The 15,057-nt window shown below is 42.1% G+C and overlaps 1 protein-coding gene across 3 annotated transcripts in view; it reads right to left on the bottom strand.

Annotated features, from left to right (window-relative positions):
* GABRR1 (gamma-aminobutyric acid type A receptor subunit rho1) overlaps positions 1-15,057 on the bottom strand; it is a 35,762-nt gene that overhangs the window by 16,198 nt on the left and 4,507 nt on the right. The window contains exons 1-2 of one of the 3 annotated variants that reach the window (XM_019655031.1): positions 11,200-11,474; positions 1,107-1,213 (exon numbers count right to left, since the gene is read on the bottom strand). In XM_019655031.1, the coding sequence (XP_019510576.1) occupies positions 1,107-1,213; positions 11,200-11,321 (229 nt within the window). In that variant the 5' untranslated portion in view covers positions 11,322-11,474. Of the gene's footprint in view, positions 1-1,106; positions 1,214-11,199; positions 11,475-15,057 lie in introns of those variants that run through there. The other 2 variants (XM_019655034.1, XM_019655033.1) reach the window with 2 other exon arrangements.

Genomic DNA, 15,057 nt, shown 5'->3' on the forward strand with positions numbered 1-15,057 from the left:
CATGAGATCCTCCACTTAATTTTTTATATTTTCCTCCTGATTTTGCACCCTCTTTCACCATGGAAGCCAGTGTCTCTGTCTGGCCATGAGAAAAACATGACTTGACACCCATAACCAAAGTCATACTCAGTTGATTTGCCAAGCCCACAGATCTGCATCTCTGCCACATGGCAGAGTAGTTTCCAGGAGGGACATGATACAACAGGGTGGCCTTGAAACCATTAGATTTTTTTGGCATTTGTAGGCCACAAAAACTTAGTATTCATAAAAGGTTAAAAAAAAAACCAACATCCTAAAGAATGTAGATTGCTGCCCCTTTTCCTCCCTGCTTTCAGGCATGTGGGGCAGGTAGGAAGCACACTTAGATCATCGTGGAGTGAAAAAGTGGGTTTGGATCCAACAGCAGCAGATTATGGGCTGGTCAGAGACTCCCCTCTAGAATCTATTTATTCTTTGGGTGAAGATGACTGGGAGAAATAAAAGGCATGAAAACGATTTCTAAAATAAATATCTTTTCCCAGAAAAAAAGAAAAAAAATAAGGATGAAAACCCTATTTGACACTAAGAGGGCAGAAATCTGGCAGCTGCATGCTAAGCTTCAAAGGGCTTTGGCATCCCTCTGTGCTAAGTGATTATTTTCTCAAGCTATTTTCATTTAATTAAACCCAGCAGACCACACTCTGCCCTTAGATATGTACCCAGGGTTTCGTCTGCCAGCTCCCAGGTGAGAACAAATTTAGCTCAAGGTTGTTATTTCAGAACACTTTCAGGGGGCAGCTTTGGGCTGCAGCTGCACTGTCTTCTCCTTGCCCCTCTGACAGCCAGCTGCTGGCCTCACGGATCCTGAGCCATCTCTGTCAGGAGCAATGACCTGAAGATAACTCGACTGGCCTGGCCTGGCCATTGACCAGCTGTCACCTCCTGAGATTCCCGGCAGGGCTGGACAGGGCAGATGCACAGAAGGTGCTGTGGGCTCAGTGCCTTGCTCACCAAGGACAACTGAGGCAAACCTGATCAGGGGAGAGCAGAACTAGTGGGTTTCTGCTCACAGACAGACAGACAGACCTGGAGAAAGAAGACAATGCCCATGAGTGCTCGTCTCGTACCTCCAAAGCCAGGCCTCATGCTGAAATCATGGTCATCTATCCGCAGAAGCTGCTCTGACTTTGTCAGTGGCGATTTGGTGATATCAGGGCTTCGTTTCAGAACTGGGCTGCCCAGGGGGGAAAAATATAGGTGGATTACATGTTCTAATTAAGCCAGATTAAAAAAAAAATTGCATTCAGACTTGATCTTGACAGGTTTGATGGAATGTGTTCTTTCTTTTTTTAAGCTACTGGAAAGCCTCGCTTACTTTCTCCAGCTTTCTAGATAAATGAACTGACCCTAATATCTGAGACAGTGGTTTAGAACCATGTCTGAGGAGCTTTAAAAATACAGGTTTCTAGGCCCCACCTCAGAGTTGCTGATTTGAGCAGTCTGGGAATGGGGCCTGAACATTGGTAGTTTTTAAAGCTTCCTAGATGATTTTAATGTGTAACCAAGGCTGAGAGCTGCTGGTCCCAGCCTTATTAATAAGTCCAAACTCCCCCAAAAGTTCCTTGGCTATTTTGAAAGGATTTTAGCTGGGGGAGGGGCCATGGGTGTGGGCTGAGCCTGGTACCCTTGTCCTCTGTTGGCCCATCCTGTAGAGAGAGGATGGATTTGCCCTTGGGTCCAATGCCAACCATCCTGGCTCCTTGGAAGACAGCTTTTGTGCTTCGGCTTCTGAATTACACGTAGGGCCATTTTAATTTATTCTCACTTTTTCTAAATAGGTCATATATTTGCAAGGTTTGACAATTATTAAAAAAATGAAATGCAGTGAAAAGCTGGCCTCTCACCTCTGCCTCCATTCACCCCAATCCCCCATCCATAGGTACCTCTGTTATTGGTTTCTTGTCTATCTGTCCAGAGTTCTTTTAGGTACAAGTAAACACAAACATATATTTAGTTCTCTTACTTTTCCCCAGTTTTATTGAGAGATAGTTGACACATAACATTGTATTAGTTTTAGGTATACAACATGATAATTTGATATATGTATATACTGCAAAATTATTGCCACAATAAGTTTAGTTAGCATCCATCACCTCACATAGTTATATTTTTTTCTTGTGATGAGAACTTTTAAGAACCACCCTTTTAGCAGCTTTCAAATATACAATACTGTATTATTAAATATCATCATCATGCTGTATATTATATTCCCAGGATTTATTTATCTTATAACTTGGGAGTTTGTACCTTTTGATCTTCACCCATTTCACCTACTCCCCAACCCCTGCCTCTAGCAATAATCTATCTGTTCTCTGTATTGGTGAGCACATTTGTTTTTAGATTCCACATATAAGTGAGATTATACTGTATTTGTCATCCATATTGTCACAAATGGTCTCCTATTTTTATACACAAAGTTCACATGCTATACAAACACATTTTCTCTTTATTTAATTATACCTTGGATTTTTTTTCCATATCAAAGTATCGCAAGCCTCTTATTCTTTTTTACACTACACAGTAGTCCATCACATGGATGCAATGTAACTCATGTGATCAGTTCTCTATTGGTGGACATTTGAGTTGCCTCCAGTCTTTTGCTATTACAAACAATGCTGCAAAGGCCCCCGAACACTCTTTATTTACCCATCAGCACCAGCTGTAGGATCCACAGAAACAATTAACTACCTTCCCAGCTCCTGTTATGCACACACCAGCTGTGTGTTCTTTCCAGGGTGCCAACACACACACACACACACACACACACACACACACACACACACACTTCCTTTCCCCTGGATGCAGTAGTGCCCAGACTTTGGTCTGTATCAGCAACTCCTCGTGGCCTTGTTCAGATCTAAATTCCTAAACCTACCTTTTCCCATTTTATACCTGTTTTTATTTCTGATTCAGGGGTTCTGGGCTGAGGCCCAAGAATTTGCATCTCTAACAAGTTCCCAGATGCCTCTGATGCTGCTGGTCAGGAGACAGCGCTTTGAGAACCAGTTACCTGATGCATTTTATCCTCAATACACACGGTTTTCTCCCTTATAACTAGTTTAGTCCACCTTTAAGTCCTTTGCCATCTTCTTTTCTGAAGAAACCCTTTATCATTGTGGGAGAAAAATGTGACTGAGAGACAGAAAAACAAAGCCGTGATTTCCATGCTGACCCCGCCTGCTCTGTGCCTTTTTAGGCAATTTGTTTCCCGGAGACTCAAGACTCCTGCTACTTCAACTGATAAAAGTTAAAGCTCTGGAAAAGGGTAACTATTGCATTGTTCTGTACACCTGAAACTAACAATAAAAAAAAATTAAAAAAAAAAAAAAAAGCTCTGTGACAGGACAAGGGGTGTGAGGAGTAAATGAGGTACTGTGTGTGGAAGTACTTTCCAAACTCTAAAGTGGTATACAAAGAGAAGGAGTCATGGTCATAACCGAGCCAACAAGGAAGTTTCTTTCTAAAGTAAGGAAATTACTGTGCTCACGGGGAAGAATCTGAGTTAGTGAATCAGGACAGAGCTACAGGCTTACAGATGTAAGGGAGGAAGAAGCTGGGAACTTCAGGAGGAGGAAAGTCGGTCCCCATTGCCACCCACATCCTCTCCCTCTCCCAGCTGAAGCCAGGAGCCCCCTCCCATCTTCTCCTTTTAGGCTCGCCCTACCCTCTGCTTCCCGCTTCTCGGTCAGTGGTATGGGCGTTGCTGAAAATCACCACAGCTGAGGCATGGGGAAGACACATCTTCAGCATGGTGGGCATGTGCCCATGGCCATGACTGCCTCACTGTGGGTGTCTTGGGGTGCTTCTGGTCTCTGTCTTTGAGGCCTACCATGAAAATTAAAAATAAAGGCGTGCTAGAGATAGTCTAGGTACTCAAATCAACCAAGATTTGTTTCAAATCTAACCAGAATAAAATGTGAAAGAAAGAAAAAAAATCTATGAAGCTGGAATGCATTCATTTAGCCTTCTGATGAGCATTTCCCCAGCACCCACAGCAGCAGGGATTGGAGGATTAATTATTTAGAAGACCTGATTTGAAGAGGTCTGACCTAAAATATCTCCCCCATTGGTCTTCCCAGGCCTGAAATTGATGCCATTCTTAACTTGGATCTATGATGAAACTGTTAGTATGGAGAGTAACATATTGCCAGGTGGACTGTATCACCTGGATATCCGTGCCCTCTGGTTTATGTAGGCGGCCAAATGGGCACTGGCAGGAGATGAGAGGGCTGAGTGTTTATTTCTCCTTCTCGCCCTGCTCCAGTGCCAGGGGTAGCAATGTCTGTGCTGCTCTGTGATTACAGATATCAGAGTGCTTCAATAAGCTCCAGTAACACTATTTCCCCTTCTGGCCTACGGGTAGTCACGACTTCCTGCTGTTCCTAGTCCTTGAGGGCACTGGAACACCTGGTTGGCTCCCTGAACCCTGCCTACATCTCTGTGAGCAGTCTCTTTAGTCAATTATTGCTTAGCCCTTTTGAGCGCAATGCTGTTTTCTGCCAGGACTTGACTGATGCACAAGGACACATGAGGACTGATGCACAGGGATTACGTCATCTGTAGCAAAATGGAGGAGAAGCAAGTGTGGGCTCTGCAGGAGTGGGTCCAGGAATGGGGAAGAGCTAAGATTAAAAGGAGGACTGTTCTTGGGGCTACAAACCATCACAACTGATGGTCAGCAGGGGCAGGATGAGGCCACAAGTCACCAAGGACAGAGTCCTCTTCACCTTCAGCACATTGCACAGTGCTGGACCTCCAAGGACACTCAACAAGCGTTAGTTGAATGAAGGAAGCAATCAGCCCCTTAGATGGGTGCCTGAAAGGAGAAGCAAGAGGGACCGAAAGAGGGCATGGAAACAAAGCTTGGCCCAGTTCTTATTTTGGTCTGGGGCCAGCCTGAAACGGAACCGGGCACTGACTAAAGAAGGTTTGTCAGATTCTGAGATGCTACTATCTTTGCCTTCATGGACTTTAGAATCTAGCCAAGAAAAGACTGATAAACAGGATACATAAAGTCTTTCTCATTGTTGTTGTTTAATATTTAAAAATAACTTAAAATTTTGGAAAATAGATCTAAGCCTGAAGGAGAGGATGAAAACCACTCAGAAATAAGCTGTCCCATCCTGTATTTATCATTACTGCAGAGAGAGAGAGAGANAGAGAGAGAGAGAGAGAGAGAGAGAGAGAGAGAGAGAGAGAGAGAGAGAGAGAGAGAGAGAGAGAGAGAGAGAGGACACTGTAATAAACTCAAGTTACAATGTATCATGAAATATTTTTCATGTCATTAAAATATTTTTACTAGCCAGGGATATAATTATTAATTTTGAAATCAAGTATAACACACAATAAATAATAGGAATAGCTAACACTGCTGAAGTACTTACTATTTGCCAGGCACTGTGCTAACTCATATTAAATGTGTTAACTTGGGTTAGTGCTCATAACATCCCATTGAGGTAGGCTTTACCATTATCCCCATATTATACACAAGCAAACTAAGACAAAAAGGGTTTGAATAACCTATAAAAGTGATGGAGCCAGGAGTCAAACCTAGAGGGTCTGGCTCTGTGTTGCAAGCAAGGTTGGCCACCATGTCTTGTTGGAAGATTTGGCTCCGATGGCCTGGAATTTGCATTAGATGTGGAAGGCCTGAGCTAACCTTTCCCTCACATAGAAGCTATCATGGGCCTTGCATAAAATTGGTGCTCACTCACTTATTAAATGAGTTCATTTATTGAATGAGTCCCTGGATAGTTATTTAAAAAGATATAAACATATCCCAAGTTATGATGGTATAAAGTGACATTTGGGACAGTGTTTTGGACTGAACAGAAGGTATACATTTTTTGAAATCCTTTTTTCATGCTCTCTTGGAGAGCATGAAAAGTTCTGACCTGTGGTATTTCTTCTTGATGTTTCCTTCTTGTAGTTCCTAGTCAGTTTGTATGTGGATGATGTTTTCCTAAAACCTCTTTCAGAATTTTGTCAGAGGTTAGACAGAGCGGGGGTGTGGGCCTGTGGTGAGCAAGAGGCCTACCAGAAGGCTCATTCAGCTAACAGCAGAGCACCTGATGAGTTATAATTTACTTTGCTGATTATTTCATCTCTGAGAAGGGAACTTAATTTTGACAAGGGAACCAGAACTAGCTAATGAAATGATATTGCTTTCTTGGCATGTGTAATAGCCAAGGAGAGAAATCCGTGTATATAGTCTAAAACCGATGTCATCCTCGACTCCTCCCTCTCACACCCTTGTCCAGAGCCTGTCCCACTGCTTGGAGGTGTATCTGCTCACAGGGGTGCCCTTTTCTAATGTGCACAAGGACCCTGAATAGGCGACCTGGGGCCTGCCCACACCAGCCAGTCAGCCGGTCCTGGCTGAACCTCCTCCGCCAAATCTCTCTCCCATCCTGGCCTCTTCACTCCCACTCCCGCTGCCTTACGCATCGTTATTTCTCACATGGGAGGCAGCAGGCTTCTTTACCTCTGGTCCCGCTCAACTCTAATAATCCAACCATCACATCAACACCACAGAATGGAAAGCACAATCGTGCTACTTTCCTTGAGGAGATGAGACTTGCTTGATATGCTGGAGGGACAGCAAGGAGGCCAGTGTGGAAGCTCGGAGACCAGAGAAGAGACCTGGGCTACACCAGCTGAATTTGCTCTGCTGTTTACCTAAGGTTGAACATGGGACTCATCTCTAGTTTCTCCACCATGAATAATGCTGCTGTGACATTTGTACACTCTGTCCTTCTGTTCAATTTTTGAGGCAGTGACCTAGTATGGCTGAAAGGACACCGGGCATGCTGCCTCGAGCCCCAGCTTTTCTGACTGATGAGAGGCCATGGCACATTTCTCCTTTCTTCATGTCTGTTTCTTCTGTGAAATAAGGGATTGGGCCACACGGGGCAGCTTTGAGACTTTTCAAGCCTCTCCCAGAAGGCAGCATCCCTGAGAGGCTAGAGGTACTTTACAACTCTAGTCCTATCGGCAGATGGCAATGTGGAAGTGGTCAGTCTGCTGACTGTGCCCTACAAATATGGCATCGGTTTCGACACAGACCACCCCACCCCACCCCCCAGCATGGGGTGTGTGTGAGTGAGTGTGTGTGTGCTGTGGAAGCTGAGAAAAAGTCAACTAATTAAGACTTGAGGTGCAGGGGGTGAAAGAGTGCCAAGAAAAGGTGACATATCTTCTATGTATTAGAGGAGGGAAAGAAATGAACCAGAGAAAAAGGCAAGAGAAGGGTGTTATAAACATAGGTAACAGCACTAACAGAGGCTCAGGAAACTATAAGGATGAGTGGTAGGTCATAATTAGACAAGAACAAGAAGCACAAAGTGGAAATTCAAAAATTCAAGTAAACTATGTGGAAAATGAAGGGACAAGATGAGGAGAGAGCCCTACTAACTTAAGAGTAAACCAAATTCGAAAATGTTTAAGACAATCACAATCCAATGGCTCTCACTTTGTCAGGACAGGGATTTGAAAGCAAAATCTTATGCATCGTTATTGCTTTTCTCCTGGCTTCTGCCCTTCATCATTTGAACCCACTGATGTCTCTTCTAGCCTAAAAGCTCTTGCCTGTCTCTTCCTAACCTTCATCCAGTCTTTCGGTCATAGCCAAGTTTCTTATATGAGTTATCTATATTCACTCGATTTTCTCCTCTCTTTTCAATCCACTGCCACTTGTTTCTTCTTGCTGAGGTCATTAATGGCTCTTAGCTGGTGTATCTAGGGCTCACTTCTCATCCCTTTACCTAATTGATTTTTACTTTTGTGTGATCTGACCCTATAGATCACTCCCTCATGTGCTGGCCTTATAAGCATTTGATAACTGTCGAATAAATGGCTCTCTTAGCATCTTTGATACCTCACTATTCCAGTTGTATACCTATTTCTCTGGTCTCTCATTTCCAGCTTTTTTCACCAAGTCCTCTTCCTCTATCCTCTCCTTAAATGTTGTTCTTCCCCAAGGTCTTGCCCTTGATCTTGTTCTTATTTCATGCTACATGCTATCTGTGGGTCACCTCACCCACATCCACCTCTGAGGACTCCCTCTGAATCTCCAGGCCTGACTTCCCTGCTGAGCTGCAGACCTGTAGGACTGCCTGCTAACTGGACAACTATCTCTTGGTAGCTTGCAAGCACATCCAGGTCCACTGGTTCATACTGAACCATCATCTTTTCCCCGAACCTGTTCTTCCTTCTGCTGTCCTTTCCCTGAAACCACGCTCTACCCAGTCACACAACCCAGAAACCTGCTGGACTGTCACCCAATCTCATTCTGACAATCCTAACTCCTTGAAGCTCTCAGATCCATCTCCTCCATTCCTGTTCACTCCTCTAATGTTCTAGCTCAGGCTTTCACTATCTCTGCTCTGGTCTAAAGCACAGACTTTGGGTTACTTTCTCTGTCTCCCCTCCAGCACCCTTTCCATCCTTCCACCATACTGCCACCAGTGTGATCTCTCCAAAATGGAAATCAGCTTGAAACTATTTAAATCTTCTTTACCTTCAAAATAAATTTGAATTATTTAGCATGGCAAAGCAAGTATGATAATGGTACTTCCAGCTTCTGGTCGGATCAGTTTGCTCTCCTGGAGCATGAACTGGCGTTTGTCCAGGGGCATGTGGGATAGACAGGTTATGTCTCTATTCTTCCAGGGAGGAGGGAGAGACATTAAGTATTGATTCATTCTAGAAACATTGCCCAATGCCCTGGCATTATGATCTGTACCCAGCATGATTTATGAAGGATGGTCCCACCTCAGTGTTCCTCCCATGGATATCTCGGGGAAAAACAAATGAATTATTTGCCAGAGCAGAGACTAGAATGAGGCAAGTGAGGTGCAAAATTTAAATACACACACACTCTCAGGGTTGTTCACTTTAAGGACTTCCTTAAATTTTACACTGCAGGCACCTCACTTGCCCAACACTGGTTGTGTGCATGTGATTACCTTGCTTCCCATTTTATTTGTATTAACCATGAAAAGGAGCCTGGATACAAATTATCAGCAGCTCATGAGTTTAGAGTCTGGATAAAATTAAATGAGGCCTTGAAAAATTTAGGCTACCTAAAAACCTGGCTGGCGGGAGTATAAGTTGGGTCCAATGTTTGGGAAAGCAATCTACCAAATATATCTGGAACTTTAAGTGTTCTTGTACCATTTGAGTACACTGCCAGGAGACTATCCTAATTAACTAAGTGTGTATGTAGACAAATATTCTCCTGTACAAAGATATTCATACCAAATATTTATAACAAGGGAAGCAACTAAATGTCCATAAAATAGAGGAAATGCTTAAATGGTAGTACATTATATATTATTATGCATATTATTCATTATATGCTACCATTCAAATAATTCTATGGGCTTTAAGTAAATGTGCTGAAAAAATCATACTAAATACAATAAGTTTACAAAACTCTATGCACAAAATAATCCCAAAGTAATTAATATTCAACGTATACTTAGAAAAAGAACTGAAAGAAAATATACAAAAAATGTTAAGGTAATTTCTGGGTTTGAGGATTATGGGTGATTTTTATATGTTTTTTTTTTTTTGGAGGGGGCTGGGACTCGAACCACTATTGCTCAGAGCTCGCACTCTTGAGCGAGCTCTTAACCAACTGAGCCACTCGGCTGGCCCAATTTTCATGTTTTAAAAGCTCTTTTCCAAATTTTAAAAATTTAAATAGTGGTCATATATGTTTTTCATAATAAAAAAATGAAAATTCTTTTAAGTAATTTTTTTAAAGACAATCTGTTTCACTTTCTGGGACTTTTCTTCATCATTGGTATTTACCAATAGGCGACTATTGGTATAGAAGCGACTCTCTAACTCTGGTTTAGGAGAGAGACTGAGAAGTTTTTGATGACAACTGATTGGGGTTGTTGCTGTTTTTGTTTTTAATCCTCATGAGCACAGTGGGTTTAAGTAATCTCTGTGGCCACACCGCTCCATAAATTCCACCCTTTTCCCAAGCGACTCCTGACTCTGACAGAAACAGGGCACATGGCGTGTGCACAGCAGTCTCTCTCGGAGTCCAGGACTCACCATGACCACTGGGTATTTCAGCTCCTAGTTTTGTGATGTTGCTACAACAGCCCCAAACAAGTGCTGTGAACCACAGCTGGCTTTTGGGGGGCCCATGTGTGGAGGGTTCTCTCAAACTCAGGAGTGGGGCACCCAGAACCCCCACAGGCCCCAGACTCCAGAAAGCTGGATTTCCTTTCATATTAACTGATATTTCCAAATTTCCAACCTCTATCCATATTTACATCCAGAGATAAAGAAAGCTGAAGCTCAATTTAGACCTAAGGCTGATAAAGAATGCAGAGTCAAGCATATCCTTGCTGCCCCCATTTCCTCATCAATAAAGAAAGAATGGCTGGATTAGGTTTTCTCCAAATGTCCTATTTTATTGATGAATGCTGGGTAAGCAGGTGTACAAGCGTTCACGTACGTTTCCAGTGTTGTCATCAGAGTCACCTGAGTGAGTCCGAGTGCCGAGGGGACAGCCTGGCTCTGTCTAAGCTCCTTGCTCGCCTGCTGCTACGGTCAGAGCGGCACGTACCATGTTGGTAACATGCTAGCAGTTGGTCTGCAGGCAGGCCCATCCCTGCACCCTCCCAATTTACTAGCAGGGGACAATCTAATGATCATTCAAGCCATATAGCTTAAAGAAAGCTGCTTTGTTTTCTTTTAAAAGATCTTTAAAAGGACCCACACATCCAGCAGAAATAATGAGAACTAAAGAATCATTCTCACTAATTAGAGGTCCCATCGGTTATCTGAGAATTCGCAGATTTATTCCAACCTAGAGTACAGACATCAAATAATTGCCTTTAATTTTTTATAAAACATGCGTATACTGTATTCTTTTTTTCCCAGAATCTGTCTTGTACCTAGGACAATTCAAAGAGATTTAAGAATATGCAATGATAGCACTGTATCTGATCTAGCATCATTGAAAAAGAGCATAATTCTAACTTCCTAAAAGGGAGGAAGCAGGAGAACAAAGGGAAAGGGAGGGAAAAGGCATCCACATAAACATTATAAACCGGAAATGATTCTAGAACAACACCACCATAAGCTTGCTTTGCACACTTTCTTCCCTAAATCCTCTACACCTAAATGCCCACTCACCTGCCTTTCTTAGACATCTCATGGATTTCTCTTCCTCGCCAGTGCACTCTGCTTTCAGTGGCCAAAACCCATCCCCACCACAAAAGGAAGATGCCAACTCTCATATTCTGGACAGCCAACATGAGTTTCTAAATCCAAACAGTTCTCTCAAGAAACAGCAAAAAGGAAAAGGCTGTTCTTTTTCTCTCTTAAGACATCATTGGTCTGTTCATTATTAGAAAGATGTTTACTCATGCAAAAAAGAAAAACCAACCCACAGTATGTAATCTGAAGAGCAGGAGGAAGCAATTTCCACTAAACCTATAAATCCTCCTACGTCAGATGTCAGGGATTTTCTGAACTGAAGTTGAAGTCCTGTGTCCCTGTCAAATAATTATTGTGGCGGTCTAAATTAGTTCATCATCAGATATGGTGACTATGTTAGTAAAGGTCTGTATTTTCTGGTCCAACGAATAGAAGCAAGTAAAAACGAACCAAAGCAATTTCCAAAATGAGAAATGTGAGGTGCTGAACAGCTTCGTATGCCATATTAATGTACTCCTCTCTGCATCTATTTTAAGCTTCCAGCCATTATTATTTGCTTTAGCCGAGGACTGGATTTGGACAGCTCCCCTCCCCCACTCCTTTATGTGGTTGAATCCATGGAACCCAGGGCTCCATACCTGGGAGGGTTGTTTGTATGACTGAATGACTGATGTTGGGAGTGAAGGGAAAGCTGGGGGAGGCTCAGGGGGAAGAGGCTTTTTCTTTTTTGTCTTTAATTTGCACAGAAAGAACTAGATTATCTTTTCAGTTGTATTATCCCTATTATGAACTTCATCAGACTTTCCATATTTGAAAAATACCAGTGATGAATTAGCAGTAGCCATTAAGACTGTGTTACCTATTGTTAAAAGCAGGACAACAGGCCCCATATGGAGTCACTTATGTGAAGCCCCACTTCACCAAACCAAGACTTAACTAGTTTTAGCTCTCCCAGAAATAGAATCTTAAACCAGGCAGCCAGGAGTCACCTGATCCTTAGTTAGGTAATCTGCCTGATAGACCCCTGTGTATAAAAAGGGAATTGTTTTTTTCTCTTCTAGGTTCTTTGGCTGATCTAATAATTAAATTTACATAGGACTTATTAACAGGAGAAAAAAAATGTAATTTCATATATACAGGAGCCCCATAAAAAGATGAGACTCAAAGAAATGACCAAGACAGGAAGCCTGTATACCTTTTAAACATAAATAAATAAATAAATAAATAAATAAATAAATAAATAAATAAATTTGTGAAGAATTAACAAGACAGAGATTTGAGCTTAGAGTTGTAAATTATGAAGACATAACAAGGTTTGTTTATATAGCCTTCTCAGTCCTAAATTCTCTATCTCTGATGATAAAGATGCCTTCTACTCTCCTGGTGCAGGGAGAGTACCTTTCACATGGGATATTTATTTCCTGCTTTCAGGGGGAAACAGGAGGGTCAGGGTGTCCTTGCACTGGCTTTTTCTCAGACAGCATTAGTTCAAAGTAATCAATATGCCAAAGTGGCTTATTTGGGGCTGGCATATTCTGTTCCCCTTCAGCTGAAAGAATCAATGATGCAATCAAGACCTTCCTAGAATATTACAGTTGAGAATGATGCTCATTTAACTAGGTGTAAGAGCTCTTTTAAAGAACAATAGTTGGCTGTACTTATCGAGTAGTAGAAATCAATAAATATTTGCTGCATGAACAGATGTCTATGTCTAGATTCCGGATGTTTTTTTTTTATGTGGATGTCCTATTGTTCTGGTATCATTTATTGAAAAGACTATCCTTACTTCATTGAATGGCCTTTGTTCTTTTGTAAAAAATCTGTCCATTATATTTATGTGGGTCTATTTCTCAGCTCTTTATTCTGTTCCACTGATCTATTGTCTGCTCTTTCAAAAATACCACACCGTCTTGAATACTGTAGCTTTATAGTAAGTCTTAAAGTCAGGTAGTGTCAGTCCGCCAACTCTGTTCTTCTTCAATATTGTGTTGACTATTCTGGGTCTTTTGCCTTTTCATATAAACTTTAGAATCAGTTTGTCAGTATCCATAAAGTAACTTCTTTGGCTTTTGATTGACATTGCACTGAATCTATAGATCAATTTGGAAAGAACAGACATCTTAACAACATTGAGTCATTCTATTCATGAGCATGGAATATTTCTCCATTTATCATGTCTTCTTGATTTGTTTCACTACAAAAATAAGTGAATTAATAAATACTGCCACTAAGACTTCACGTTTGGAATTATTTTTGTAATGACAAGAACCTGACTCATACTGAGGAATTTTCTTATTGTCAATATTCTCTTCTTGTGAATGATTAAGGTGGCAAACTAACATTTTTTGAGCAGCTAGGTCCAATAGACAACTTGAATGAGTCCTCTTCTTAACTGCACTGCCAACACCCTCATCCAGGCCTCATCAGTCTTCCCTGGACCATTGCCATAGCTTCCTAACCAGACCCTGTGTCCACCCTGGTCTTCCTGCCAGTTATCAAATTATTACCTCTCAGCTTCAAGCTCACCCTTCTTTGCCCTACTTGTGATACTAGAGATGGACTCAGCCAACCACATTTCTCCTTTGCCAGTCAATATAATACTAGGCTCTACCAAAAGAGGGTGCTAGACGGAGTCTAGAAGAATAGAGGAGGTGAAAGAGAATTTTCTTCTTGTTATTTTTTAAGGTGGCAGCAAGGGGTGCGGTGTGCAGCTGCTCCCTGCAGTGTTCCCCCAAGCAGCTGAGGTCCTCATGGCTTCAGTGAGCAGCTCTCAGCAAGTTTCTCTTCCCCTCAATGGCAGGCAGCTTGTGCCTGCAGCAGCTACATCTTCTCATCAGAGTCTGAACCTTAGGCCTTGCAGGACCTCCTCCAAGTTTCTAAGTTTATTTCTTGTTTACCTTTCCCTCAGCCAGGAGGCTGCTCTCTGCAGTTGCTACCTGTGTGCACACCTTATAGTCTTCTATCCTTTTAAACAATTAACCACCTTGTATCTAGTTAAAACACCTTGTGTTAAATAGTCACCTTCATATTGTTGATGTGGTTTCTTCTCTCAACTAGAACCTGACTGATACATTCCCTATGTTATTCTCCAGAGAGCAGCCAGAGTAATTTACTTTTAAATTTTGGGTCCTACTGATTATTAGTGGCTATTCAACAAACAAACAAATAAACAAACAGACAAACAAACAAACAAACAAAATAAAATACAGATTTTTCATTATAAAGTGAATGAACCCTCCACTCCTAATACACTTCCGTAGTTTCCCAATGAGTTTGAATAAAAGCTATATGCTGTATCCTGGCCTTGAGACCCGTGCCTAGCTTCCCTAGTTTATCTAGTTTCCTTCCCTCATCTCACTACACTCTAGACACTGGTTTCCTGCTGTGACGGTCAGTTTTATGTGTCATCTTGGCAAGGCCAATATCCAGTTATTTAATCAAACACTAATCTAGGTCTTGCTGGGAAGGTATATTGTAGATGGGGTTCACTTCTGCAATTGGCTGTCTTTATGTAAAATAAATTGCCCTCAATCATTTGGGTAGACCTCACCCAATCAGTTGAAAGGCCTAAGAACAAAACTGAGGTTTCCTAGGAGAAAAAATTTTCCTTAAGACTACAGCATCAGCTCCTATCGAGTTCTGTCCTAGCTGCCTGCCCTGTAGATTTTGGACTTGCCAGCTCCCATCATCATGTAAGCTAATTCCTTAAAATAAAGTAGGAGATAGGGCCAGCCAAGTGGCGCGTTGGTTAAGAACTGGCTTGGGACGCCAGAGGACCCCGGTTCGGATCCCACATATGAGGGCCAGTGACACTGCCCTCTGCAGCTAAGATGG

The sequence above is a fragment of the Hipposideros armiger genome, unplaced genomic scaffold (assembly GCF_001890085.2).
Source record: "Hipposideros armiger isolate ML-2016 unplaced genomic scaffold, ASM189008v1 scaffold_234, whole genome shotgun sequence".
Taxonomy (NCBI): Eukaryota; Metazoa; Chordata; class Mammalia; order Chiroptera; family Hipposideridae; genus Hipposideros; species Hipposideros armiger.